We start from the raw sequence: 27,976 nt of genomic DNA on the forward strand, positions 1-27,976 counted from the left end.
TTTGTTGCTTTAAATTGGGTTTATTTGGCCTCACTGTACTGCATTTTGACATTTATGATAATATGATTAAATCCACACTGAAAAATCAACAGTGTATATATATTGCGTACTCGTATTTAGTAGTAGTGGTTGTGTGTAGAATCAAGGTGAACCAGCAGGGGGCGTCACCTTGATTGTGCCCATGAAGGGAAGTTCCCTCACTGCATCCCGGAATTGTGTTCACGCCGCTTGTTCTCGGCCATTTTTACAAGTACAAGCTCCCCCGAAACACAAAACACAACACAATCCGTCATTAGTGTAATCATTTACGGGATATACCACCGCAGTCAGACGTGTAAGTCCAACTCCACCGCGGTCATTTGCGATCTGAAGATTGTGCTTCTTAGCTCCGGGCCGTTAACGAGCTAATGCTAATGCAGTTGGATGTTGTTGTTTGTTGCAGCTAATGCTAGGCTAAAGTAGTGACATGCTAAAGCCTAAACTACCGTTAGACTGCGAAGTTGGTTGCGAGGCCTTGGCTTATTTCTACAGCACTGGGGTTTGACTCGGCTTTTCTTTTATTGTCGATAAATGTTTCGTGTGTACAAGAAAGTTAATAACTGAAATGTGAGATTAAATGGCAGCTATTTAGCAAGATACTGCTCGTTAGCTAACTAGCATCGCTGGCTTGTGTTAGCCAGGTTAGTGGTTGCTAGCTCACCTGGATGGTAATGTTAGCTAACGATATTAACTGTAAATCACAAGATAATGTTAACTTTTGTTTAGGGGCCGCTTATGTGCCAACTTAAATAAATCATTTCTGATTTCTGATAACTTTGGCGACAATTAACTGGATTGGAAGCAAGCTGTGTGTTTGTCGTGTCTGTCCATGTTGTGTGTGTGCGCATTGCGACAACGTTGAGGTTAGGTGTAGGCTTCTTTATTGAGCTCAATGGCTGCTGTTATATCACTGGTAAAATGCTAATACCATCACCAGGTCTCGTACAGATGCGAACATACAATATTTCTCATCATGTTTTATTAGTTTAACGTCGTTTGGGTAATCTACATTATCAATTGTGTAGGTATTTCAAAAAGAATTGCCATCATGTGTAACGGCGGGTATTTTCATGTTTATCTCGGCTGTCATCATCAAACAGTTTATAAATGAACCACATATTAAATACCTGTTATAAACCCAACATAACACTGAGGACTTGTATTCACACAGATACGCCGAGGAGAAACTCATGTTTTATTACCAAACATTGTGCAAACTTGCAGAACTTTATAGAAGATCCCACATTTAAAAGAAATGTACCAAATTCTTTAGGCTGGGTTTTGGACAGGTCATGTTGGTGATAATAGTAGATTAGTAATATGTGTAAGAATATACATGAAATACTGCCGAACAGTGTGAAAGTAATTATTTATCCAACCTTTTGAGTTACTTGAAGTGGAATTGAGCGTAAGTTAGGAGGATCTTAGTTAAAATTGGAATTACAGGAGAAAGTGTGTGACATTGTATGTGTCTTGTTTTTTATATGTGTAATTAGCCCTTGGAGAAACAGAGTAAAGCTTTGCTTATGCTGTTCAAATTCACCAACAGCGTCTTGCTCTTCTTCTCAGGATCGGCAGTCATGGCGGATTTCATTGACAGCGAGGCCGAGGAGTCGGAGGAAGAATTTGATGAGAAAGACCTAAAGCCTAAAAAGACCCAGAGGTTTATGGAAGAAGATGGTGAGACTTGAGTTACTTTAGCTCTGAGTATCACGTTTCAGAGGTGGGGTTGTGTGATGTGTGGAGCGCTCATCTGTCATGTGTCCTCAGACGAAGAAGAGGAAGAGAACACAGAGGACCAGGATGAGCGGGGAAATCTACGCGGACTCATTGATGATGGAGACGAGGAGCCGGAGGAGGAAGAGGAGGCTCAAAAGAGTGGGAGTGCAGCGGGCAGTGACTCAGAAGAGGAAGTGAGGCATCGACGTAAAAAGCGCAGTAAGCTCATCAGGTGTTTTTTTTAAAGGGGGGCAGCCTTTATACCATGTATTGTTGCAGGTTGTTGTTAGTTTAAAGAAGTCCCAAATGGAGATGCTGTACTGGAACTCTACAGTTTGTGTTTGAGCCTGTTCCCATGCACATGCTTCTCATTCCCATCAACTTCTACAGGCACTAAATCAAAAAGAAAAATCCACCCAAAAACCAACGTGTGACTCATTCACTCTATGAGGGGTCTGTGTAAACTGGCCTGCCCTCTTCGTTGTTTTCCCATTTATTGATTTGAAGTTTCATATTCTGCTATTGATGACTGATTTCTGGGTTCGATCAGTCAGACCTGTCTGGTTTACGGACTTGTTTATGTTAACCTGGTTTGCCAATAGAGGGAAAGCAGTGATGTCACATTATTCTCAACGGAAGGGAAAATGGCAAAGGAAGCATAATATAATGGCTATGGAATAATTACACCATCTTCTAAGCAAAAACTAAACTAAACCATTTTTTAGATTTGTTTTCTGTAAACCTTGCTCTCATCGAGCTGTTTGTCTGCCACAGGGCTCGAAATCTCCTGGGAAAATAAGGCTGACTGGCAGCTTGGCGCCATTACTATCTGCTTTCATGTCTCAGTTATAGATTAAATCAATTAATAATCTCAGATGTGATCCTGTGTGGGTGGTAGATGTGATTTTGAGGAAAACCAACAGTACTACTATTTGGAAGCGATAAGTGGCAGAAAGTTGTCTGTATCCATATTAATGTAACTTGGTCCTTTAGACATTTCTTAGAAAATCAGTTTGCTCAGGCAGTTGCACAACAGCTTTTCATATTTTATCGGTGCTTTCAGTTTATTCAACCATGTAAGTGGCAGATGTTGAATGCTGGCTCACTGTCACGGCATGTATGGTGCATTAGCATGTATTTTAGAGCAAGATGATTAAATCTGCCAGGTCGTATATTAGTTTATTACAGATGCTGTATTTGGGCATCTATGTACATATCAGCCGATAAATGACTGATAAAAACTGTTGTCTCTTCACAAATACTGATGTTTGCCACAAAAATCTTGTATAAGTCAGGATGTATTTTGTATTCATTATAATGTAATAATATTTTCACTGCACTGCATGAGATTCCCCTTTACTTTTGTCTCATAATATTGTAGTATTAAACATAAAAAAGGGAACTCTAAACTGATTCTGGATCAGGTCCCGATTGTTAAGGTGACATTTCAAGCTGTATTGCCAGTTTGTTATATTGCAATTACATGTTACAGAATTCAGTGAGTCCCTTCTGTGCTGGATGGTAGATTTTAGAGTGAGATGATGTACGTTTATGATAATCAGAACAGACATTGAACATATTTCTGGCACCTGTTTTAAAGCAACAGGTTGCCTTCCCTTTACTGCCTCTGCTTTCAGCTCCATATGCTGTGCAGCCAGATGTAACAATTATGTGGTTGATTAACCTGGACAGGTGCAGCTTGATATTAGTTCTGTGCTAGTGTGGTGTATAATCTCCCTTCATATTTTTGCGTTCTTATCAAAGGAAGTGACTGTGTTGTTTCAGCCGCATTTGCCGCGTTCTGATAATCAGGCTAAACAAAACAAAGGTGTTGTTTTTACATGCAACATGAAAGAGCAACATGACGTTTTCTTCCCTGATGAAGAGTTTTCCTCTCTGCAGATTATGATGACTACCTGGATGATGATGATCTTGACCTCATTGAGGAAAACTTGGGTGTTAAAGTGAAAAGGAGGGTAAGAATCACTATATTCTCCTTTTTCGGCCTCTGGCAGTTTGCCTGACTTCCAGCACGTTCATGTCATCTGTGCACACTCTAAAATGTAAAAAAAAAAGTTTAAGCTAGCTCTGCTGATGCTTGACTCGTCTTGTCTCACAGAAGAAGAAATATGAACGTGTGAAAACACTTGACGATGACGAAGAAGATGACGACGAGAAGGACATGATCGCAGATGAGATCTTTCATGCGGATGGAGATGGCGATCTGGAGGACGGCGAGGCTGTCGATGAGCCCTTGCATCATGGAGATGAGGAGGAAGACTTGGAGGACGAAGAGTCAGGTAGGCCAGGTTTAAAGGATTGTTAGATATGTCTTGGAATATCCAAAAAGCAGAGATATACTACTACTCTCTAAATGATGGGGTATAGAATTCATCAGTTTAAACTCGTGCTTTTTTCCAACAGATATAGATGATTTTATCGTGGACGATGATGGCCAACCAATCACCAAAAAGAGGGGCAAGAAGTTCTCAGGATATACGGACGCGTGAGTGTCGTAGTTCATACAGAAACTCTTGAGATGTCTGTGTAATATAGCATTTGTAGGTATCGATATATGAAAGTAAACAATCAGACAATAAGAACAAAATGGCGAGCTGCTTTAAGACATGTAGTCATGGAAACACATAATCACTGCTGCTTCTCCTCTTAACCGTTGCTCGTCCCACAGAGCCCTCCAAGAGGCCCAAGAAATCTTTGGTGGCGACTTCGACTTTGCAGACTTTGATGCAGATGCTTACGACCAGGGCGAGGAGGAGGAAGAGGACCAAGATGAAGAGGGATGGGACCGCCCCAAGAAGCAGACTAAGAGGAGGCAAGGCAGGAAGAGCATCTTTGAGATCTACGAGCCCAGCGAGTTGGAAAGTAGTCACATGACCGACCAAGACAATGAGATCCGTACTACAGACATGCCTGAAAGATTCCAGGTGTGTGTTGGTCACAGTTTTTGATGACAGTGGTGTTGATACGCGGTTGTTAAATTCTCAGCTTCTGTTCTTTTACCTGATGGTGTTTGTCTGACTATCAGTCGTCCTGATTTCGTTCTCTGTCTCACAGTTACGATCCATCCCTGTGAAACCTGCTGAGGATGATGAGCTGGAAGAAGAAGCTGAGTGGATCTTCAGACATGGCTTCTCCACTCTTACTATCTCCATGCAGGTACGACCTCTGACATAACATACTCAGGAAAAACCCACGCAGAATTGCCAAAAATGTTACCTGATTAGATTCCCATTTTGTGGGATGTATCATTCTGTAGATCCGGAAAAAAATAACCTGTGTTTTCTTTGTTACTTAAACAGGAGAGCACAGATTACCTCGACAGGGGGACAACCACAAACTTCAGCAGGAAAGGCCCCAGCACCATTGCAAAGATTAAAGAGGCCCTCAACTTCATGAGGAATCAACAGTTTGAGGTAGAGAACGCTCACTAAACCATATGATGAATTCACGTAGTCTGTTTCCTTTGATTGAGGTGAATCTCTCTAAAATGTATTAACATTATGGTTTTAGGAATAACCTTTTTTTGTTTGCCAGGTTCCATTCATAGCTTTCTACAGGAAAGAATATGTGGAGCCAGAGCTCAACATTAATGACTTGTGGAAGGTCTGGCAGTGGGATGAAAAGGTAAAGTCAGTTTTATTCTATTTCCAGAATGAATATTATTTAAAATGTAATCACCTTGGCATACACAGTCCACTTCTTGTTTCTTGACGTATGCATTTACATTCTCTACCCCTCAGTGGACTCAACTGAAGACCCGGAAGCAGAACCTGACCCGTCTGTTTCAGAAGATGCAGTCCTACCAGTTTGAGCAGATCTCGGCGGACCCTGACAAACCTTTGGCTGATGGCATCCGACCTCTGGACACCGCTGACATGGAGAGGTACGTGTCAGTAATACTGGATGACTGAGGCTGAAAATGTTTTGACTGCACGGAATGTCCTGAATTTATGATATATCTGCTATTCACCTATCTACCTTACTGCCCTTCTTATGTCCCATTCAAACCTATCTCATATTTATAGGCTGAAAGATGTGCAGACTCTTGAGGAGCTGGGCGACGTGTACAACCACTTTCTGCTCTACTATGGCCGAGACATCCCCAAGATGCAGAACGCTGCCAAAGCAAGCAAGAAGAGACTAAAGAAGATTAAAGAAGTGTCAGAGGATGGTAAGATGCATGTGTCTGATTGGTTCATTTCATTAGATGATGATGGATCATTGAATCGAGACAGTTGTTTCAACTATTTGCTACATGACTGATCGGCTGCCTCTTTAGGTGAAGAAGAGGAACTGGAGGTAGAACAAGAAGAAGAACAGAAAGGACCCGATCTCAAGCTGGCGTCTCGTAGAGATATGTACAGCATCTGTCAGAGCGTAGGACTCGGTTAGTCTCCCTTTGTACCACACGCACATCATTCTCAGTGTGCAAGCACCATCACTCTTTTTTTTTATTCGTAGCTTCGAAGTACTTTAACCTCTTTTCCTGTTCCTTTCTTACTGCAGATGGCTTGGCTAAAAAGTTTGGGTTGACTCCAGAGCAGTTCGGAGAGAATCTGAGAGACAGTTACCAGCGTCACGAAACGGAGCAGTTCCCAGCTGAGCCTGTAGAGCTGGCCAAAGATTATGTTTGCAGTCAGTTCTCCACTCCCGAGGCAGTGCTGGAAGGAACCAGGTACATGGTGGCCATGCAGATTGCTCGCGAACCTCTGGTTAGACACGTGCTCCGACAGACCTTTCAGGAGAGGGCAAAGATCAATATCAAGCCTACGAAGAAGGGCAAGAAGGTATGGACAACCAGCGGAAAGTTTTCTAAACTTGCAGAGTGTATTCTTGAGTCCCATTCCTAATCTGCTTTGCCATTTGCTTTCTTCTTGTAGGAGGTAGACGAGGCTCATTTTGCCTACTCCTTCAAGTATCTTAAGAACAAGCCTGTGAAGGAGCTGAACGGGGATCAGTTCCTTAAGATGTGCTTGGCAGAGGACGAGGGGCTGCTTACCATTGACGTCTGTATCGACCTTATAGGGGTGAAAGGGTAAGATCAGTGACAATACTGACAACCTGAAGAGATATCTGTCAGTGAAGTCAGGACAGGATGTGCTTAGGATGAATTGCCTCAATCCAGACAGAAGGGGTGGGTGGAAGTGAAACCAGCACTTTGGTACAAAGTACACTGGAGCAAAAAGTATGAAAATACCTCTTCGGAATCGGAATCATATTGTAAGATGTGATTTCACAAGAATTATGGAGGCGCGCTACTCACATCAAGTTAGTTTTACTCACACAGACGGGGCAATCATAAATATACAAACACCTTATGGTCTTATTATTCCTGTCAGTTTTGTTCATGTGCTTTCCTCTGCGACAGAACCATAGATCTGATGTGATTTACTGTTGACCTATTTTCAGCGTCTGTATAGACACCCAGCTTGGATGTTGGGGTGTAAGAGGGGATGATAAGTAGGATAGCTCCCCTGAGTTTTATGCCTTGAAATTTTAAGCTGCTGCTTATGTTTTTATCCATGTCCTTGTCAGAAGAACATGGGGCTTTTGAATTATGACTCCGGTGATATCAAGGCTCTCCTTTTGTGTCTCCCCTCTGCTTTTCCTCAGATACGCTGGAGACCAGACGTACTTTGATGAGATCAAACAGTTCTATTACAGGGACGAGTTCAGTCACCAGGTGCAGGAGTGGAACAGGCAGCGAACTTTAGCCATAGAGAGATCTCTCACTCAGTTCCTCTACCCTCAGATGGCAAAGGAGCTCAAGAGCAAGCTGCTCGCAGAGTCCAAAGAGAGCATTGTCAGGGTAAAGCATCATGATGTGTCTCTTTTAATTGTAATCATACACTGTTAATCTGCTCAGGAAGTCAACAAACTGTTAGCACATGCTTCATGTTTACAAACATCCTTAAACAACTTGTGTCTGATTAGTGTTTTAACCTCAGATCTAATCATAAACTCTGTTCTCCGTTTCTTCTCGTAGTCCTGCTGTCGTCGGTTGTATAACTGGCTCAAAGTGGCTCCTTACAGGCCCGATCAGCAGGTTGAGGAAGATGATGATCTGATGGATGAGAGTCAAGGCAAAGGCATCCGGGTGCTGGGCGTAGCTTATGCACCCAGCAGGTATGTGCCCCACAGCGTTTTTTTTTCCCCTCTGATATATCTGTAGCCGACCATTTTGGACCAAACAATGTTTGCTGCATAAATGACATGTTTATGTATTAATAAAGTTTCTTACTTCCAAACTTTGTTCTCACAGAGACACACCGGTCTTCTGTGCTCTGATCAACGGGGAAGGAGAAGTGGTTGACTTCTTGCGTCTGCCCTACTTCATGAAGAGGAGGAATGCCTTTAGGGAGGATGAGAGGGAGAAGAAGGTACAAGCAGAGTGCAGCCGACAGATTATTCTCTGATATAGAAAAACATGTTACTGGATGCATTTTTAAGACATTCGTGTGTGTCATCTTCAGGCCCATGACATTGAAAATCTCAAGAGGTTTCTGACCGGCAAGAAACCTCATGTGGTAGCTGTCGCCGGGGAAAACAGGTAAATAGCTGATTTCTTTCTCAGTGTGATGGAAACCTTCGTGGAAGCATTTTGAACAGTATTCACAAGTTATAATTAAAAACAATCTGTGCGCGCAGAGATGCCCAGATGATCATGGAGGACATCAAGAGGACGGTCAGCGAGCTTGAGCAAGAGTCCTCTTTGCCTGCTGTGGGAGTGGAACTTGTTGACAATGAACTGGCCACGCTGTACATGAACAGCAAGAAGTCTGAGGTAAACACCATCACCATGCACAGTCACATCAGTGGTTTCACTGTTCAGCCATAACAACAGAACGTTCACTAGCTGAGATGTGATCCAGTGTTTCCTTAGCTGCTTATGTTACCTCTGACCCTCTGCTGTCTCTCCATGCAGGTTGATTACAGGGATTATCCTCCCTTGCTGCGACAGGCTGTGTCGATAGCCAGGAAGATCCAAGATCCTCTGATGGAGTACGCTCAGGTTTGCAGCTCGGATGATGATATTCTCTGCCTCAAACTACACCCGCTACAGGTGAGAGATTGAAGAAATGGTGGATTACATAGTTTTTGCTACAAGTCTGGTCATAATCACGCATTGACGTATTCAGCCGCACCGCTTCTTCAAATTCCTGAACATCAGCAACGATTATTAATACTCGACTCTGCAGCTTATGTGTGTTCCTCACTTTCGTTCTCAGGAGCATGTGGTGAAGGAAGATCTGCTCTGTGCGCTTTACTGTGAATTTATCAACCGTGTCAATGAGGTTGGAGTGGACGTGAACAAGGCCATCGCCCATCCTCACACTCAGAGCCTGGTCCAGTACGTCTGTGGTCTGGGACCAAGGAAGGGCTCCCACCTGCTGAAGGTTTGTGTTAAACCTGCTGCCATATCTAAAGGTGCAGCACCCTGTGCCATATCTGAAGGTGCAGCACCCTATCTGCTGATCTGTTCACTGTCATGGTCCTTGTATGTGTGCAGATTCTGAAGCAGAACAACACTCGTCTGGAAAACAGAACCCAGCTGGTCACGATGTGTCACATGGGACCTAAAGTTTTTATCAACTGTGCCGGTTTCATCAAGATCGACACCGCATCGCTCGGGGACAGGTTGGTACCTCTCTGTTCTTCTACACTCTCAGACCATTCAGATGTTCCTAAAGTGAGAATTTAGTCTGTTGTGAGGTCATTTTAAATCATCAGTTTTTTTTACTTTTTACTTATTTTCCTCACAGTACGGACTCCTACATTGAGGTTCTGGACGGATCTCGCGTCCACCCTGAGACGTATGAGTGGGCTCGCAAGATGGCTGTGGATGCCCTCGAGTATGACGAGTCGGCAGAGGATGCCAACCCGGCCGGAGCTCTGGAGGAGATCTTGGAAAATCCAGAACGTCTGAAAGATCTGGACCTGGATGCCTTTGCTGAAGAGCTGGAGAGACAGGTCAGTGTGTGTGTGTGTGTGTGTGTGTGTGTGTTGAGGATTTGACTGCAGTGATGTCTCACACATTCTGCTGCCAAAGTAAGAGCCAAATAAAAATATCTTACTGCGCAGAATGCTGATGATATTTAGTCGAGACAAAGACATAACAGACACCACTGTGTATTTCTCTTGTCTCACATCCTCTCACAATCATTGTTTCCGTCCTTGTTTGTCTCTGTAGGGTTACGGCAACAAGGGAATTACTCTGTATGATATCCGTGCAGAGCTCAGCTGCAGGTACAAAGACCTGAGAGTCGCCTACAGAGTCCCCAACACTGAGGAGGTCTTCAACCTGCTCACCAAGGAGACTCCAGAGACCTTTTATATTGGTAATACACACTGCACCCAAGTACACACATTTATCTTTCTAATAAAAGTTCACCAAAGCTCTGTAATATATACTTTATTCCTGACCATCAGCCCTGAGCCTGAGACGTGGCTGCAGTGGTCGTGACAGTAGAAATGCAGCTTCAAAGACCACAGGCTGGTGTGGTTCATGTCTTTTCCTCCTTTTCTTCCAGGTAAGCTGATCACCAGTATAGTCACTGGTATCGCTCACCGGCGGCCTCAGGGAGAGAGCTACGACCAGGCCATCCGCAACGATGCTACGGGGCTGTGGCAGTGTCCCTTCTGTCAGCAGGACAACTTCCCTGAACTCAGCGAGGTACCACACACCCGAGCTTCCTTCTTTCGTCAATTTAAAGTTCTCATGAAACAGCTAGTGGAGTGCTGTTTGCTTCAGCATAGTTTCAGGTGTTTCCTGTGAAATGACATATGTGATAAAAACACTAAAATCGTATATGTTTTGTGTTCCTGCTTTAGGTTTGGAATCACTTTGACAGCGGTTCCTGTCCAGGACAGGCCATTGGGGTGCGGTCCAGATTAGATAATGGCGTCCAGGGATTCATTCCCACCAAGTTCCTCAGTGACAAAGTAGTCAAACACCCTGAAGAGAGGGTCAAGGTGAGAGGTTCTTTGTTGTTTTTCTTGTGTTAACCTAATTTTTCTGATAGATCTGATGACTCATTGTTGCCCATTTCCGTCCTTCTTATCTTACTCCTTTCTCTTGCTGCTCCTGTGTGATCCTCAATTGTTCCTCTTCCCACTTCCTTCCTCCAGGTGGGCATGACGGTTCACTGCCGCATCATGAAAATCGACATTGAGAAATTCAGCGTTGACCTAACTTGCCGCACATCAGATTTGATGGACAAGGCCAATGAGTGGAAGCTCCCCAAGGACAGCTACTACGACTTTGACACAGAAACCGAAGACCAAAAACAGGAGGAGGAGCTCAAGAAGAAACAACAGCGAACACGTGAGTGTAAAAACGGGATTACTGAAATAATCAGAATAGCATGGTGCACTGCTATACTGACGGGAATACCCATAATTTACTTCCACGTCACTGTCCTTATAATATTTGCCTGTTCTTTGCGTTCCCCTTTTTCTCTCCAGCATATATAAAGCGTGTGATCGCCCACCCCAACTTCCACAATATCAGTTTCAACCAGGCGGAGAAGATGATGGAGACCCTGGACCAGGGTGACTTGATCATCAGACCCAGCAGCAAGGGAGAGAACCACCTCACCGTCACCTGGAAAGTAAGAAATGGATAGAGGCAAACAGCAGGGCAATAAAGAGTAGCATCAAAATGTGACAGCTGAACGGAGGGAGGAGGAAGAAAGACGCAGGATAAATAATAATAATAAAGATTTCACAGTGTCGTGGAGGTTGAGCAGGAGCTTCTGACAGGAGGGGAAATCAAAAACACTATCAGTAGATAAAAAAAAAACAAATCAGGACATTTGTATGTAGATGATGCAGCCATTAAATTTTAATGTCAAGAGTTTCATGTTCAAGCCTGACTGTGTGACGTGTGGCAGGTGGCTGACGGTATCTACCAGCACGTGGACGTGAGAGAAGAAGGCAAAGAGAACGCCTTCAGCTTGGGGCACACTCTCTGGATCAACAGTGAAGTAAGATCATTCGTTCTCCTCTTTTTGTTTTGAATCATCTTGTGCTTCACGATCAAACCGACAGAAAATGGCCTGTGAAACACGAGTGTTGTGAAAAGCGTTCTTAAAGAATTCCTTGCGTTCTCTGCAGGAGTTTGAAGATCTGGATGAAATCACCGCTCGGTACATTCAGCCAATGGCGTCGTTTGCCCGCGATCTCCTGGGGCACAAGTACTTTCAGGAGTGCCACGGGGGAAGCAAAGAGGTACACAGGATTCACTCTCCAGTCTGTTTTGCGATCTCTTTAATCTTATCTATCTTTGCCAGGAGTTGCACCTCTCACATCTCCGTTTGTCTTGTTTTCTCTCCGACAGAAAATGGAGGAGTTATTGGTGAGGACGAAGAGGGAGAAGCCCACTTTTATTCCCTATTTTATTTCAGCTTGTAAAGAACTGCCAGGAAAATTCATACTGGGCTACCAGCCTCGCGGAAAACCACGGTGAGCAGAAGGTTTTTATCACTCGCTGTAATAAAGCCACGAGTTGAAAATACTGAATAAACAAGTCGGGCTGATTTAAAACGCAAATGTAAATGTTGCTTTTCCTCAAAGCTGCTCATGCTGTTATAAAAACCACAGAAACCACAGACGATGTAATTCAGTGCTGTTAATATTTTCACAGTGACATATGGTGACATGCAAAGGTCCAAAGCTACTTCAGAGGCTCATATTTGCAAATCTGAAATGTTCCTATTCACTCTCCCACACAGCTGCTCCACTACACAACAACATCTGCGTACCTGTAGAATTTCAACATGCGTCTTTTTTCTCTTTTAGAGTTGAGTTTGTGACCATCACCCCCGACGGCTTCCGCTACCGTTCACAGATATTTCCCACCGTGAACGGACTTTTCCGTTGGTTTAAGGACCATTACCAAGAGCCTGTTCCAGGTATGGACACACCATACCTGTCGTTTATTGTCCTTATTGTGCCGTTTATGTTGCGAGTTGTTAACTAACATCGTCTCCGCTGTCTCCCAAAGGCATCACTCCCAGCAACAGCAGCCGAACAAGAACACCTGCATCCCTGAACGCCACCCCGGCCAACATCAACATCGCTGGTGAGTCGCGCTCTCCTCCACACATAAATCTTCAGAATTAGAGTTGTATCATATTTTGCTCTCTCCTAACGTATTCCTCCTTTTCTAGACTTGACACGGGCTGTCAACGCGCTCCCACGCAACATGACCTCTCAGATGTTCAGTGCCATCGCAGCAGTCACAGGCCAGGGCCAGAACCCAAACACCACCCCCGCACAGTGGGGCTCCAGCCAGTACGGCTACGGCGGCAGCACGGGAGGAGGAGGAGGGAGCTCCTCTGCTTATCATGTGAGTGCAGCTTTTAATGATGACAACCACTGTGGAAGGAATGCGTTTGTTCTTATTGATAATGGGACACATGAAGCTTTGATACAAGACGATTTGATCTCATCACCTGCAGATTCCAGAGCTTTTTTCAGTTTTTTCATAAGTTACGAAGAAAAGTACTGGATTAAAAAGCAGTTTGACTCGTAACACTCGTCATTTTCTCGTAGAATATATATTCACTTTTCTCAAACTACCTTCCCTCCTCCTCTGCAGGTGTTTGCCACGCCACAGCAGCCCATGGCGACACCCATGATGACGCCCAGCTACTCCTACACCACACCGAGCCAGCAGGCCCTGGGCACGCCGCAGTACCCCGGCTCCACCCCGCAGTCCTCGCACTCTCACCCACACGCTCACCCACACGGAGGCCACCCGTCACACCACGGCCACCACGGCCACCACAGCAGCCACCACGGCCACTCGTCGGGCACACCGTCATCCTCCACCTCATCGAGAGGACGGACGCCACAGCAGCAGTCGCAGCCACAGCCGCAGCAGCAGCAGCCGCCACAGCCGCAGCCACCGAAGTACGTACAGGAGGAAGTGTTGATGAACTCCAAACATGCGTCCTGTTACATTTCCTCTGCCTTTGTCTTTTAAAATTGGCTGTCAGATTTTCTTATCACCTCAATGTCAGGATGTTCGATGTCCGCATGAAACTTTTTCTGCCAGTAGATGGAGCTAAGCACACAATCCCTATCATCATTACTAAACCACCTCCCACTCTCTCCTCCCTCTCTCCTCCCTCTCTCCTCCCTCTCCACAGGCCCAGCGGCAGCAACGCCTCCGCAGTGGATTGGGGCAAGATGGCGGAGCAGTGGCTGAAAGAGAAAGAGGCGGAGGGGCGGAAGAAAGCACAGAGGATGACGCCACGACCGTCTCCCAGCCCCATGATCGAGAGCACCCCCATGTCGATCGCCGGAGACGCCACGCCCCTCCTGGACGAAATGGACCGATAGGACACGCAGGGGGGCGTCGCCACACCCCCCCCTACCCAACTCCATCCTCTGTACTGCTTCTCCATCTGGATAACCCTCCACCTTCTGTCTCCCCCCCCCACCCCACCCCACCCCACCCATCAGCCCTTTCATACAGTCGATGCAATAGTCGGAGCCCTCTCCATCTTCTTCACCTCCTGATATTGTGGCTGCAGTTTATCAGTCTGCTATCATGGTTCATCTCCACTCCCTTCCTGTCTGCCCATCCCGTCCCAAATGTTTCACCTCCTCACCTGCAGCCAGCTCGTATGGCTGCTTAGTATTTTGTATAGTCAGAATAACACTGTATATGTCATGCAGAAACACAGAACAATGACAGAAAAAATGAAAAAACTTGAACTGTCCGACAGCAGTTACATATAGGACATGGACCTACACAGACAAGCTGTCCTACTATCTTTATTATTTTGCGCTTGGTTATGAGTTTGATCCATGAATGATTTCGACCGAGGGCCACAGTTAAAGCTGCCACAACCCGCTTTTCCTCCTTTTACGGTTGGCGGATTGTTTGCAAGCAGTTGCCAAAAGAGCGCTTTGCCAAGCCAATCAGGAAATTTAATTTTTGTATGAAAATGCGTCAGAATGAATAAAACCATTTTTTTTTTCTTTTTCTGTTTGAACATAAAAGCCTCTCACTCTTCACATCTGTCGAAAGCAAACACATCTGTGACAAACACGCTGCGTGATGAGGCTGATTTGACAAACAACAAAAAAAAAAGTGAAATGAACTTAAACGTGGATTTCTGCTAGTCGTCTGTCTGCACCGCACGCTGTATTCTGATCAGCTGACTGTGTTTCGGCTCCTGTAGATAGCCTCTAATGTATTGTCGACTATCCGAGAGCAACGTGCCACATTCAAGGTAATGTGTTAGGGTTTTTTTTTTTGATGACTTCTGCATCTCTGTGAGGTCAGTTCATGTTTTAAAGGAATTGATTTTAGCAACAAAACCTAAACAAGCAAAGTTGGAAGCATCTCGCCCACGGCGGCGTCAGAGGGTCATTTTTAAAAGTTGTCTTAAATTTAAATCTTGTATCCTTAATGTCTGCGGTTCAGCGAGTATTTCACTTTTTTTGACATGTGGTAATGATATTTGCCTCCGTGTGGGACGTGATCTCCTCAGACACAGCCGCTGCAGTTTGGTCCCAGACAGTATCACCAGTTACACGAAGATGTTTCAGTGTTTCAGATCTCTTAACACTATCAGCAGAAGAAACTATTAAACCTGACGTCCCGCTGTGTTTATACTCCTAACTCTGTATAATACTCCCCGACTGCACGCAGCTCTTTCAGTAAAATGAATATATCGTCGTTAAAAACACACTGAATCTCTTTTGTGATCGTCGTGCAGCAGTTTCTCGGCCACTCTGCGTCCCTCGACTCATGCATTCAGTTGTTTTTTTTTTCGCCACAGTACAAACGAGCAGAGCTGGTATTCAATGGTGTGCTTCATTCTGCAGTGTGCAAAAGTATCATGGTCCCATAATACGTATATTGTTTTAAATAAGTATGGTTTTTGAGTACTCGGTTTTACGTCTCCTGCCAGATTAAGATGCTGCATCTTCCGCAGCGAGGCTGTGATCGGTTCTCGGCAGATAGAGGAGAAATGATGTCTCTGGCACTGCTGATGACCTTTTCTACCTGTGATCCCTTTAATAAAAGTGTTCATATTATACACTCTTGTTCAGAATCTCGTTCGTACTGATTTGGGAAACAAGCCGGCACTCTGAACACGTGATGTACGTCTGATTGTGTGCGTGTAAGAAATGTTGATTCGCTGGGAGAAAGAATGGGAAGAATTCACCAAGTTTTCTGCTGTTCACACTTTTTTATTTCAACAGAAGGGCGACAAAGTGATGAGAACCAGTTTATTTACAATTTGTTAAGTATATTTCTGTCTGAAAGCAGAAGCGAGCTCGTTAAAACACGCATTCCTTCCTCCAGTCTGACTCGACTTGAGCGGGATAATCGGTTAGCCTCAGATGTAAAGTGCTGCTCTTTTCTGTCCCCGCAAACAATCCCTCCTTTTTCAACAGCATGAGAACCCTTTATGCCAGCGGAGAGGGATGCATTGTGGGTGTGAGGGCGGTCATGGGAGCCAGCGTACGCATCGCATTAGCAGCACAGACACATGACACTGAGGAAACCAAACAAAAATGCATTAGAGGCGGTGCTGACATTTTGACCAACAAGCAGAGAAACATGGCGCTTCAGACAGAAAGACGGAGGCGTGTTGATTAAAGGGTCGACAAAGTGCGGTTTAATAAAAGATGAAGGGGAGAAATATCTTCTGATAAATGTTCACAGAGCTGTGCTGCTCCTTCTGCTGACTGACACATTCGCAGCTTCAACATAAGACTTCATCATGTCAAACAAACTTCCCCTCAGGCCACAAATACACGATCATTTGGTTGATACGACATCGCCTTTTTTACACAGTCTAGTCATGCATATCCACAGTGAGCAAAGCTGAGTCCACGTTTCAGTTCAGCCTCGTCCTTCAGTGTGCTGTTCTGTTCTAGCTGAGTGGTCGGAGCATCAGCAGCAGTTGGACTTCCTCTTGCTGGGTTTGTGATTGGCCTCCGTGCTGTCTGTGAGCCCTGTGATGAACGCAAACCAAGAATAAAACCCCTTGTGCATTTGGTAAAAAGATTATTTACATGATAAAAATGGGCAAAAGCTACCTATTGTCAACAAATCCAATGAAAAAATCAAATGCATCAATGAAGTGATCCTTTAAATTACATCGTGTACAACCTTCAAATTGTATAAAAACTAAAAAAAATGTAGAAATTAACAGGATATATTTTGATCTTTTATATTTCAGTTTTAAACAACCTTTGTGGCCGTTCGGATAGAGATTTTCTGAGTTTACAAAGTGCACTTGAACGCACCATGAACAGTGTCATAAAAACCTTAAAGACACTATTTGCCTGTTTTTCTTTCACCCGTAGTTTTATGCAACATGTCTAAAAATCCCTTCAATCAATCTAAAAAGGAAAAACCACGTTTAACCTCGACTGCTCACAACTTTCATACATCTGAGACCCGTTTTTAAAGACTTAACTGGACCACAGGCGACTCGGAGGTCGGAAAGATGAGAAAAAATGTTGTCAAAATAACACAAATTGGTGTTCTGGATGTTTTTGATCTCAGCTGTAGAGGAGCGACAGCCACAGGACACTGAGTGGGTTTGCTCGGGTTCACAGCTGTCATGAGGAAACTGATTTCCACGCTTCAGCTGCAGCTGGAGGATTAAACCTTGAGAAACTCTTACACACCGAACTGGATGGACTCAAAAATAAACCGCGACCGTCTTCATATCTGAGTAAGTGTCATCTGAAGACACAGGAGTAGAAATTGGGAGACTAGTGAGCTGATAAATGAATTAAAACACACAGTTGACTATTGTGACGCTATGAGGCCGACTCACTGATGATGTCACCCACGTGCCTCGAGCCACTTTTCTCCAGCTCGGACAAAACGTTGGCCTCGAAGGTCAGAGAGGCCACGCGGAAGAAGAACTCCCGGACGCCGTCTCCTGGAACCAAAGGAAGAGGTTTAATGAGACAAAGAGGAGATTACACAGAGAATGAAAAGCATGATGTGTTCATGTTCATGTTCATGTGTGCGTGACTCCCACCTGACTTGGCAGACACCGCCCAGTACTCGGCTTTGATTTCCTCTGACAGTCTGATGGCCTCCTCCTCCACCTGAGACAGCTGATCAGGAGACTGAGGAGTGAAACACACAGACAGACGTGAGAGACGCTTCAGGCCGTCGCTCAGATATTCTGCAAAGTAGAGTAGAGAATTGGCAGAGGACACACGTTATGCTCATTTTCAAATTCATGGTTTTATTTTGGGTTCCCACTAGAAGAGGCTTACGTGCTTTAATGCTAAAAAAACACATGTTATCTCACACTGCTCCCCCTTTTTGGTTTTACGACCAAAACTCCAAAACACAGAATTCAATTCACATCAATGACTGAATCAGACACAAGCAGCAAATCATCTCATTTTAATTAAATATCAAAATTCTGGCTGGTTAATTTTCTGTTGTAGCTCAAATTCACCCACACTGAGGTCCTTCTTGGTACCGACGAGGAACAGCAAAACACTGGACGGGTCGTTTTCCTTCATGGCGTCCTCCAGCCACTGCCTGCACGCACACACACACACACAAACACACACACACTCAGTCTTCAAATGGCATTTAAATGGTGTAATAACAATATAGTAACGGTGTGTTCCTTACCTGGCGTGTGCTAAAGAGCTCACACTGCTCAAGTCAAACACCACTATGATGGCTGGAGGAATGGAAACACACAAACAGTGTAAACACAACAACACACACAAACAGAGAGTGTGATGAGGAGGACGGAGACCGAGCGACATTCACCTTGTGCTCCTCTGTAATATGTTGACGCGATGCATTTGAAGCGCTCCTGACCGGCCGTGTCCCACCTGAAACAGATCAGACGCAGCTGTATCGTTCTTGTTGGTGGAAAGATTAAAGAAGAACAGAGAGAAGAGCTGTGGGATGCCGTCTTCTCCGGCAGATACGATGGTTGTTTAAAACTTCAGAGGTTGCAGCTACGCTAACGACTCTCTGATGCTGTTCCTACGAGGCTCGAGCCGATTTGACATATTATCAAGTATCGCGATATTTACCGTCATGTGCGATATTTTCCACAGTATCGAATGTCAAACAGCTGTTATGGCATCTTCAGGCTTTTATTTTGAAAAGAAAAAGCACGCAGAGCTGTCAACAGAACAGAGGCAGGGAGCGCCAAGTCTCGGGAGGCTACTTCAGGTTCATTGCCGCGATGTTGGCGGCACACGTGCAACCAAACCCAAACGAATACCCAATGAAAGAGTTCAATCATGTTGCAGATGTGAAGATTATTTGCTGAGTTCGTTAAATGTCCCGTGCAGCCTGTCTTTCTGGGTAATAACCCCTCAAATCACATTAACTCGACACATGTGCACTTACATGCAGGACCATTTAAGGCACTTAAAGAGTTTAAGGCACAAGCTAATGAAATCTACAGGATGCTGTATAACCTCAGAAGTATGTATATAATCATGTGATTGGGTCTAACTTTAGACCAGACGTTGTATGTGATCGAATGAAGAGCAGGCAGCATCAAACAGCTTGTAGACTTGATCTTGCTTTGACCTTTTGAGCGCCGTACTTACAGCTGTAGACTGAAGGGAACGCCGAGCACCTCGAAGCGCTCCATCTCAAAGTCCACGCCGATGGTCGCTTTGTAGTTCTTGTCAAACACGCCCTTACGAAACCTCACAGGAACAAGAGAAGTGAACTACAGTCACCGACAGGATGTGAGGGAAAGACATGACGTCTGCGTGTGCTATTGTGTTGCCCAAATATTAAAGTTAGCATGCTAACCAACTAGCCTCGGTCCACAGCCTTCTCCTGGTACCCGTACTCCCAGTCTGGACTGCTGGCTGCATGGCTAACTGAGCTAACTAGCTAACGGCAGCCATAGTTAGCAGCGGTTAGAAGTTGTGAGAAGTTCATTAAACGAAACAAATGTTCACTGTGATTTTTTTTCTTCACAGTAGTATCATGGAAGTCGAATCTAATAAAAAGATGTCCTGTTTTCTCGCTCAGACTCAGAAGTAACTCAGTTATAAACCGATCATGATGATTTAGACCAGCTGTGTGTGTGTGTGTGTGTGTGTGTGTGTGTCACTACTCTCTAATTCGTAGCATAACAACTTTATTTCCTGCCGCTGGGCGTCACACATGTTTCTTTTAGAGAGAATTAATGTTTCTGGTTTATATCCAGTACACATTTGTAGCGCTATATTCAGGTTTTACTGTGTTCACCTGGAACAAGAAAATCATAACTCAGAATTTAATAAAACATCTAAAAACAGGCACACGATCCTCTGATCGATCTAATCATTCATGACTGGCCTCTTACCTGCTGATCAGACACGTTTTCCCAACCGCGACATCTCCGACTACGATGACCTTGGCGATGTTGAAGCTGCCAACAGGAAGACAATATATAAGACTGAGACACACAGCAGCATTAACGAGCAAACAAAACCCTTTAATATTCAGAATGAGACCCTGTAAATGTTATAGTCTCACATAACTTTAAATGTGATACTCAACGAACCAAACATGAGGCACTTAACTGGCCTCTTTCTGCTCTAATCTGAACAAATTCCACAAATTAATGGAAACGTGGTTGTGTGATTGATGGGACGATTTTCTGCTCATCCTTCAACATTCATTTGCGATCACCGAGTGGAGTTCTACTTAATCGATTTAACTCGTCACATGTGCTGAGAGTCTGCTTTCAAGATGAATTAATTTCATACAGAGTCATCAAAACAGTTTGTCTTTCTGTGTGCAAACACAAGATCCTTCAAATAAATCTGATTACAGGAGACAATATCTCAAAGGGAAACTCCACAGTCACTGAGTGGCACTGTTGGCTGAAGAAAGCACGAGGCTGATTTGTTAAAGGAAAAGGTAAAAATGTGGAGCCTTCAGTCAGATGTGATGGGTGTGGTCTTACTTCACTGCGCCTGTCTTCTGTACCTGGCACACTGCCTTCACCTGCGGGTGGAAGCCATCTTTGGTGTGCAGCGCTGCATGTGGACTAAAACACTGCGAGGAGAAAACAGTTGATCAGATGAAAGATGATGATGTCATTTATCAAAGCAGCTGTAAGTGTTTTCGTTTTGTTTGTTTTATTAAAATAAGTATTAAACATCTCTATGTTCCAACAATAGTCACTGTTACAGAGTGTTTGGTCGGCAACACGTAGGGGTGGTTAATCGGCCCAATTTCCCGATTCGATTCGATTCCGATTATTGAAGTCTCGATTCGATTACAAATCGATTTTCGATTATTAACAATTATCGATTCGATTTTCAATTATTAACAATTATTGATCTTCCATTTAACATCAGTCAGCTGCTGAATTATTTTACTTATTTTTTGAGTAACACCTCACAGCACCTTCAATATTGTATAGTGTAACTGTAATATCAAAATTATTATTTTTTAATTTGTGTTAAATGTAGTCTTTCACTGTTAAAAGAAAGCTGCCAAGCTCAGCAGCCGGACTCATGTTAGAAGCATTGTCGGTGACGAGAACCAGGGCGTGTTTATCTATTCCCCACTCGCCTGCCATTGCTTTGAGAAACTAACACATATTTGCGCTTGTGTGGCTATCATCCATAGCTTTTGTCTGAAGTACGTAGGAAATTAGCTTCCATTAACTGCTGACATAATGAGCTGTAACGCTCACATATGAGACTGTAGCTCTGGATGTCCAGGCATCGCAGGTTATTGCTCCCCTGTGAGCAGAGTTGAGGGACGCTTGCACGGAAAGGTTTGTCTCCTTGTAAAGATTTGGAATCAATTTAAGTGTGAAAAAGCTCCGGGATGGAATAACATATCTTGGCTCCAGACTGTGGACCATGTAGCAGAAGCCAGTAAGAAGAGTACTCCAGTTTGTATTACTATTTAAAAAAAAATAAAAAAATAAAAAAAAATGTTTTATTTTTTTTTAAATCGATTTTTGGAAATTTAATAATCGAATCATAATTGTCATTATCATAATCGCGATTAATCAATAATCGACTTTTTTCACCACCCCTAGCAACACGTCTCTCCTGCTCACGAGGTAAAAGAGACATTTTCTGGTATCCCTGTCCACTTTATCCAATCAGGACAGAGAACTCCTGAAAGAGGCGGTCCAATCTGCAGGATCGTCCTGGTTGCTGATTGGTGATTACGGCTGCACGTTCAGTTGGCGACGCAGAGAGGAAGGAGGCGATTGACAGGACGCTAACTAAAACAACAAGTATTCAATAATATATGAGAAAACAAAGTAAATATTCTCTGATTCCAGTTCTCTTTATGTGAACATGTTGTTGTTCATTGAGTCCTGTGCGACAGAACACTGAATATCTTTGGGTTGTGGTCAAAACAAGAACTTAATGGACGTCACCGCGAGATTTGAGAAACAATGATTCTCACCATTTTCTGACGTTCGTTTAATCAAGAGCAACCTTTACAAGTGTAGGTCACAAGATGGAAAAATTATTATTATTTACACTGATCCAACTGTAACCAAGTACATTTACTCAAGTACAGTTTTGAGGTATTTGTACTTGATCATTTCCATTCTTTTTTTTTCTTTTTCTACTATATATTTCTACTACACAATGTTGGAGTTATATATTGAACTTTTTACTCACTTAATGTATTCGTAACCTAGTTACTTTGCAGGCTGCATCAGAGCCAAAGGAGCATATTATTAAATTATGTTATTTTATTCATCAGCAATTACATAAAAAACAACACTGGTTACTATTGGCAGGAAATCACAGGCTGATGCAGTAAATATATCCCTGTCAATTATGTTCCTTCTGCTCTGTGCTCAATGAAAAACAGCATTCAAGGTGGAGAAAACTTCTGCAGCTCACAGCGAGCTGCAGAAGTTTTCTCCACCTTGAATGCTGTTTTTCATTTTTTTTTTATTCAACAACCTTAAAAAAAATCGAGTCACAACAATAAATATCACCATGACTGACGCTACAAGGTTCTCTGAGGACAACAACATCTCGCCAATTTGCAGAGGGGCAACAATGAAACTCCCAATAAGTGTGTCCCTCGATGTTAATACAGTTAGCTGTAATCGAATTACAGTGTGTGTGTGTGTGTGTGTGTGTGTGTGTGTGTGTGTGTTGCTGACCCTTGGTAGATGAGTAATGACCCGGTCCTTCTTCACAGGGGGCAACATGCTGCTGCAGTGGATGGACACACACACACACACATGCACATCTACAAGCTGCCACTCTCACTGACAGCACACACACTTTTTCATTCACTATATGGAGACACACACACACACACACACACACTGGGGAAGACACAGTGTTGTCCAACTTTTTCCCTGAAACAGAGCAGATAACAAAAAGTTAGAATGAGACAGCTTCTGGTAAACATTCATGAAACTGTGGAAAATACAGTTTATTCTCACTACAGCTGATAAAGTGTTTAACAGAGTGACATTTCTCTACTGCAGATTGAAGGAAGGTGTGGCAGAAACAGAGACTTGTAAAAAAAAAAAGGAAAAAAAAAGAAAAAGAAACTCTGTGATAATAAAAACAGTTTAAATACAGATTTATGGGGGTTTAAGTAAGTTTGACTACTTTACCTGAAGCTGCTGGGAGATAACTTGTTGGAGGTTTGAGCGTCCTGGCTGTGGAGATGTGATGTGAAATCCAAAGAGTGTCAAGGAAACTAAATCCTGAACAAAATGACGCTCAGAGCAACGAAGTGAGTCTCCAGACAGACAAACAGTCAATTAAAGAGACTCTCCATGTCATTAGTGAGGAGAGGGGGAGAAAACAACAGGGTGTAACCTGTCACACAGCGCCACCATGCGGCCAGAGAGGGTCATTTACTTAACTGACTGATGCTTAATATCTACAAACTGTATGGCTAATGTTTTAATGATTCTTTCCTTTCAGTCCAACCTCTAGTGCTCAATATATTAACATGTCAAAAATAATAAAACAATAATATTTTATCTAAAACTCTGAAATGGGACCTTCTGTGAGTGTTTGCAGGATTTTTTATGCTAAAATTGGAGTAAAATGTTGAATTCATAACAACATTTTTCTACAAAAACGCAAATATACAGTGGTATCTATCTATCTATCTATCTATCTATCTATCTATCTATCTATCTATCTATCTATCAGTTGTTTACACTCTGGTACAGCAGGTGGCGACAAATCCTGTTCGACGTCCATTTTTACTGCGCGCCATAAGACCTAAAGGAAGTGACGTATGAATCATGCGACGGTCAGCGTATAAAAGCTTCGCCGCTCCGCGTCTCTGCCTCTTTTAGTTTGTTGAGTCGGCTCTGCAGCAGTGCCAGGCCTAGGCGGAGTTTGCTGAATTCGTTAAGCGTCGTCATTAAATATAAGGGCAGAGTAACGTTTTACTAAACGACTCGTTAGTTTTGCGCTGTGTGTGACTTTCGTTAAAACGTGATACCTGCTAGCTAAAGAGTAAAAGTTAGCATCGTCCTGACGGGCCTCAAGCAGCCACGTGGGACACTTAAAATGGCCAAGATGAGAAAAAAGGTGAGATTGTGATTTTCTTTTGCGCCCCATTCTACTGCAGACATCGGCCTATTCAAAATTAAGATGTTTATAATGTCCACATGTCCAACTTAAAGAATTTGTTAGCCTTCTTGGGAGTTTTTTAGCTGTGACATGATGGCTTGTGACAAAAAAGAGCTATACTTGTAGCCCCTTGTTGCAGCACACATTTTGCCTTGTCACAGGCAGACACGTGTGATTATGTTAATGATGGCTTCATTGGAGATTTACTTGGATACTTACAGGGTTGGTGCCATCTTTACCGTTATTGGTCACTCATGTTCCTGCTTTTACAATCCAAAAATGTCTGCTGTGAAAAGTCCATATAATGTGATTTCTACATGCATTTGTCCAGTATGTAGTTCTAAGCATTAATGGTTGATTAACCATGAATCTCTTGTGTTTCCTCAGGTTGACATGTGTCTTGCAGCTCTTTGCATGGTGGATGAATGGAGTCCCATGTCTGTGAAAGGTGAGGAACATTGTTTGATAAGTATGACATATCTTAAAATAAGTGTCTGTGATGAAAACTGTGAATAGGAAGTGCCGTCCGATGCGACAACTGACGATGTTTCATACTCACTGATCTGAGCCTCAGACTGCAATTCTGTATTAAATCTTTACAACCTCAAACAGAAGTGACTTATTGAATGTTTTCCCTTTTTTTTGTAAGGTCGTTCAGCATGGGCTACTTCCAGATGATGAAGCCGAGACTCAGGTTGGTTTCATATTGCACTTCTTGGTTTAAAATGTTACAGCCTTTAAATGTAGTGATGAAATTTTGAACTGAAACAGCTGGAATTACTGGCAGATTGTTCAGTGGTGATCATCGGTTTTCTGAACATTAGAAGAAAGTAGTTGCTTTCACAGGAATTGGAATAAATAAAAAAAATAATTTAGCTTTTGTTTTCTCCTCTAGCTGGAAAACACCAGCTGTCATAAATGCTGAGGACAGGAAAATACACCTGCTGATCAAATAGGTGAGTTGACATCCTGTCTTGATACTTCTGACAATGTCTCATTCACTTTTCTAAAATTGTCTTGTCAAGATGAAATGGTCACCTTATCTAATGCCTTTTCCTTGTCTTGCCCTTCAGCGCTACATGTGCTCCAACAAAACCAGCTGGCAGAAGATGAATCCTCTCCTGCAGGTGAGTTTCTTTGCCGGCCAGCAAAACATCAACTGGCTGCTTCTGTTGTGATGAAACTAAAACTGATATAGCTGGAATTACCGGCAGATTGTTCAGTGGTGATCATTGGTTTTCTGAATACGATAACAAAAACATCTGCTCTCCAATTGGCTTCAGTGCTTGTGATTAATTTTTGAATTTTGTTCTGGTTTCTCAAGGTCAGTCTGGTAACTGAACTCCCAGGGCTCCCAACCAAACTAGATAACGGAAGGGGAAGAATTTCCTGCAGGTGAGTTTCTTTGCCTGTCATACAAAAATCAACTGGCTCCTTCTGTTGTGATGAAACTAAAACTGATATAGCTGGAATTACCGGCAGATTGTTTAGTGGTGATCATTGGTTTTCTGAACACGATAACAAAACATCTGCAGTCCAATGAACTTGATCGGTGCTGTTTCACAATTTTGAATTTTCTAATTCTCAAGGTCGAGCTGGTAACTGAGGAACGTTTGACTCAAAGTGAATCATCTTACCGGATGGAGTGGAAGCTGCAACTTCTGAAATGTTCTGTGTAAGTTAATGTTTTGTGGGGTTTTTTGGGGGGGGGAGATGCTTCACAATGGACCCAGCTTTTTCTTTCACCATACACAAGTAAAACCCCTACTTGGTTGGATTGCATGAGCGTGTTGAACCATTAGTCTAACACACTTAACAGACTATAAAATCTTTATGGTTGTCAGTACAAATGAGATCACAAGCACCAATGTGTTGGCAGCAAACAGCGGTCTGATCATAGTTGTCAATTTGTCAAAACTACAGCATCAATCTGAACTCAATATTCACCTGATTTGTTCCTAAATCAAGTTTGAGATTTAATTCTAACTATCTGGTTTGACTACAATGTCCTTTAAATCAAATCAGCCTTTGAATAATGTAGTTGTCCAGAGATCAATACAGTTTAGATTTAATCAAAGGCTGCATTTTCTAAATACTAGTCAGTACAAGTGCATCGACAGACTGTTGTTCAATGGCGAGTTGATTGTAAAAGCTTTTGTCCTAAAACTAAACGAAAGATGTCAGTGATGAAAACTTGGAATAGGAAGTGCCGTCAGATGCGACAACTGAAGATTGTCTCTAATCCAGTTTTCTGAGTCTTTTTAAAGCTTTTGTTATAAAGTTTGTTTTTCAAAATGCATCAGTCTGAACTTACTGTTTTTATTACAGGTCGTCCTGCCGGTCTGCTCCTGAAGTCTGCAGTCGAATGAATCCTACAGGTAGCTTTTAAACTGAAGTACAGAAATGGCAGTTGACCAGTGTTGTGATGAAATTTTGAACTGAAACAGCTGGAATTACCGGCAGATTGTTTAGTGGTGATCATCGGTTTTCTGAACATTAGATGGCAGCGTCACAGTACACATGCATGAAATGATCTGGAGACTAACTTCCTCCTCTTTATCCTTCAGTTCTGGATCAAGTGGTTGCAGTGATTCTGCCTCAGTATACCTGCAAAGCTACATGGTAAGACATAATGATTCACTTTAATCTGAAAATGACACAATGTAATGTGTGCTGTTAATGTCAGAGGTGGATTTTTTTTTTATTAAAGACTACTGTCTCTTTCAGATGGCACTGGGGACTCGTGGACACTTGGTCTGACAATGGATGTCAACATGTCATTTGGAAATGTGTTTATTGTAAAAAGATTGAATGTTTTGTAATAAAATGTCTAAACAACCTACAAGATGGTGTAACTATTGAGCCTCGACTGTGACACAGAAGCCATCATTAAATCAAATGACAAGGTGCTGTCAGTGTCGACCTGTAGAAACTAAACTACAAGAGAAGGTGATCTCAACCATGAAGCTTGACATGTAGCTGAAGTCCTGTATGTTGGGCTTAATGTTCCCCTCTTGGTGTATTTTTGCAAATGTTTTCTTGCTCTTGAGGTTCTAAGTTCAAAACTGGTACAATATCTCAGATTTAGTCCTGAATTTGATATCAAACAGTAGCAACATGGTGATGTGTTGACTAATGGCAGCAGCTGTGATGTACTCAAACAGGTTGACAGTACAGATGTTTTCCATCTGTGTTAAGCAGAGTAAATCTTCATTTTAGGGTGAACTTGTGCTTCAGAGATGATCTGGAGTTTCAGTTTGGTGTTCAAGACTTCAGTCTCACCCAAATGCCCTGCAGCGGACTATGAGGTTTCATGGTCCATTAAAGCATTTCCATCCCCAAAACATTTGCAACATTGTATTCCTCTTCCTGCACACTGCTTTAAAGCAATTACAGGACTTCAACTTTACAAAACTTGTTTTTCCTTTGACCTGATACTTTTGAATTCAGTTTTACCTCAGAGCTGTTGAACACTCATGTGTTTATCATGAGTGAAGGAAGCATTTGAACTGAAATTAAAATGCCAACAGTGTAAACGATTGTAAAAACTTTTCAATCAAGGGAGTAAATATAAACTTTCTCCCTGACACAAGTTAACGAGAACATTTGCAATCTTTAG

At 43.0% G+C, this 27,976-nt stretch overlaps 2 protein-coding genes, 1 long non-coding RNA gene and 6 other non-coding genes across 10 annotated transcripts; 8 read left to right on the forward strand and 1 right to left on the reverse strand.

Moving 5' to 3' along the window:
• Positions 1 to 171: 171 nt before the first annotated feature.
• On the forward strand, positions 172 to 15,839 carry supt6h (SPT6 homolog, histone chaperone and transcription elongation factor). The gene is made up of 37 exons (XM_030437912.1): positions 172 to 334; positions 1,609 to 1,719; positions 1,810 to 1,977; positions 3,661 to 3,734; positions 3,878 to 4,058; positions 4,183 to 4,264; positions 4,448 to 4,703; positions 4,834 to 4,935; positions 5,079 to 5,192; positions 5,314 to 5,403; positions 5,520 to 5,662; positions 5,805 to 5,950; positions 6,059 to 6,166; positions 6,286 to 6,566; positions 6,660 to 6,814; positions 7,393 to 7,588; positions 7,766 to 7,905; positions 8,042 to 8,159; positions 8,253 to 8,329; positions 8,428 to 8,563; positions 8,705 to 8,842; positions 9,009 to 9,176; positions 9,290 to 9,417; positions 9,543 to 9,750; positions 9,971 to 10,118; positions 10,311 to 10,453; positions 10,612 to 10,752; positions 10,909 to 11,104; positions 11,245 to 11,390; positions 11,673 to 11,765; positions 11,896 to 12,009; positions 12,119 to 12,243; positions 12,580 to 12,692; positions 12,785 to 12,862; positions 12,951 to 13,129; positions 13,382 to 13,695; positions 13,935 to 15,839. The coding sequence occupies exons 2-37, from the start codon at positions 1,620 to 1,622 to the stop codon at positions 14,125 to 14,127; spliced, it is 5,292 nt and encodes a 1,763-aa protein (XP_030293772.1). The 5' UTR covers positions 172 to 334; positions 1,609 to 1,619; the 3' UTR covers positions 14,128 to 15,839.
• Positions 15,840 to 15,985: 146 nt separating this feature from the next.
• On the reverse strand, positions 15,986 to 23,549 carry rab34b (RAB34, member RAS oncogene family b). The gene is made up of 11 exons (XM_030437913.1): positions 23,379 to 23,549; positions 22,914 to 23,114; positions 20,724 to 20,815; positions 20,118 to 20,183; positions 19,366 to 19,467; positions 18,566 to 18,630; positions 18,422 to 18,473; positions 18,244 to 18,325; positions 17,808 to 17,898; positions 17,598 to 17,705; positions 15,986 to 16,764 (listed from the first exon to the last, which is right to left on the reverse strand). The coding sequence occupies exons 2-11, from the start codon at positions 22,959 to 22,961 to the stop codon at positions 16,703 to 16,705; spliced, it is 768 nt and encodes a 255-aa protein (XP_030293773.1). The 5' UTR covers positions 22,962 to 23,114; positions 23,379 to 23,549; the 3' UTR covers positions 15,986 to 16,702.
• A 498-nt stretch (positions 23,550 to 24,047) lies between these two features.
• On the forward strand, positions 24,048 to 27,202 carry LOC115593577 (uncharacterized). Of its 2 annotated transcripts, none has more exons than XR_003986333.1 (10): positions 24,048 to 24,315; positions 24,745 to 24,805; positions 25,007 to 25,051; positions 25,253 to 25,313; positions 25,431 to 25,484; positions 25,682 to 25,752; positions 25,947 to 26,032; positions 26,686 to 26,735; positions 26,925 to 26,979; positions 27,085 to 27,202. It is a non-coding gene; the product is annotated as an uncharacterized LOC115593577 (long non-coding RNA). The 2 variants fall into 2 exon arrangements; XR_003986334.1 differs by having other exon boundaries at positions 26,937 to 26,979.
• LOC115594882 (small nucleolar RNA SNORD49) lies at positions 24,850 to 24,921 on the forward strand. The gene has a single exon (XR_003986584.1). It is a non-coding gene; the product is annotated as a small nucleolar RNA SNORD49 (small nucleolar RNA).
• Positions 25,102 to 25,176, forward strand: LOC115594886 (small nucleolar RNA SNORD65). The gene has a single exon (XR_003986588.1). It is a non-coding gene; the product is annotated as a small nucleolar RNA SNORD65 (small nucleolar RNA).
• Positions 25,530 to 25,603, forward strand: LOC115594887 (small nucleolar RNA SNORD65). The gene has a single exon (XR_003986589.1). It is a non-coding gene; the product is annotated as a small nucleolar RNA SNORD65 (small nucleolar RNA).
• LOC115594888 (small nucleolar RNA SNORD65) lies at positions 25,798 to 25,871 on the forward strand. Its single transcript, XR_003986590.1, has one exon. It is a non-coding gene; the product is annotated as a small nucleolar RNA SNORD65 (small nucleolar RNA).
• LOC115594883 (small nucleolar RNA SNORD49) lies at positions 26,537 to 26,614 on the forward strand. The gene has a single exon (XR_003986585.1). It is a non-coding gene; the product is annotated as a small nucleolar RNA SNORD49 (small nucleolar RNA).
• On the forward strand, positions 26,778 to 26,852 carry LOC115594885 (small nucleolar RNA SNORD65). The gene has a single exon (XR_003986587.1). It is a non-coding gene; the product is annotated as a small nucleolar RNA SNORD65 (small nucleolar RNA).
• Positions 27,203 to 27,976: the final 774 nt, after the last annotated feature.

Source organism: Sparus aurata, chromosome 13, assembly GCF_900880675.1.
Source record: "Sparus aurata chromosome 13, fSpaAur1.1, whole genome shotgun sequence".
Taxonomy (NCBI): Eukaryota; Metazoa; Chordata; class Actinopteri; order Spariformes; family Sparidae; genus Sparus; species Sparus aurata.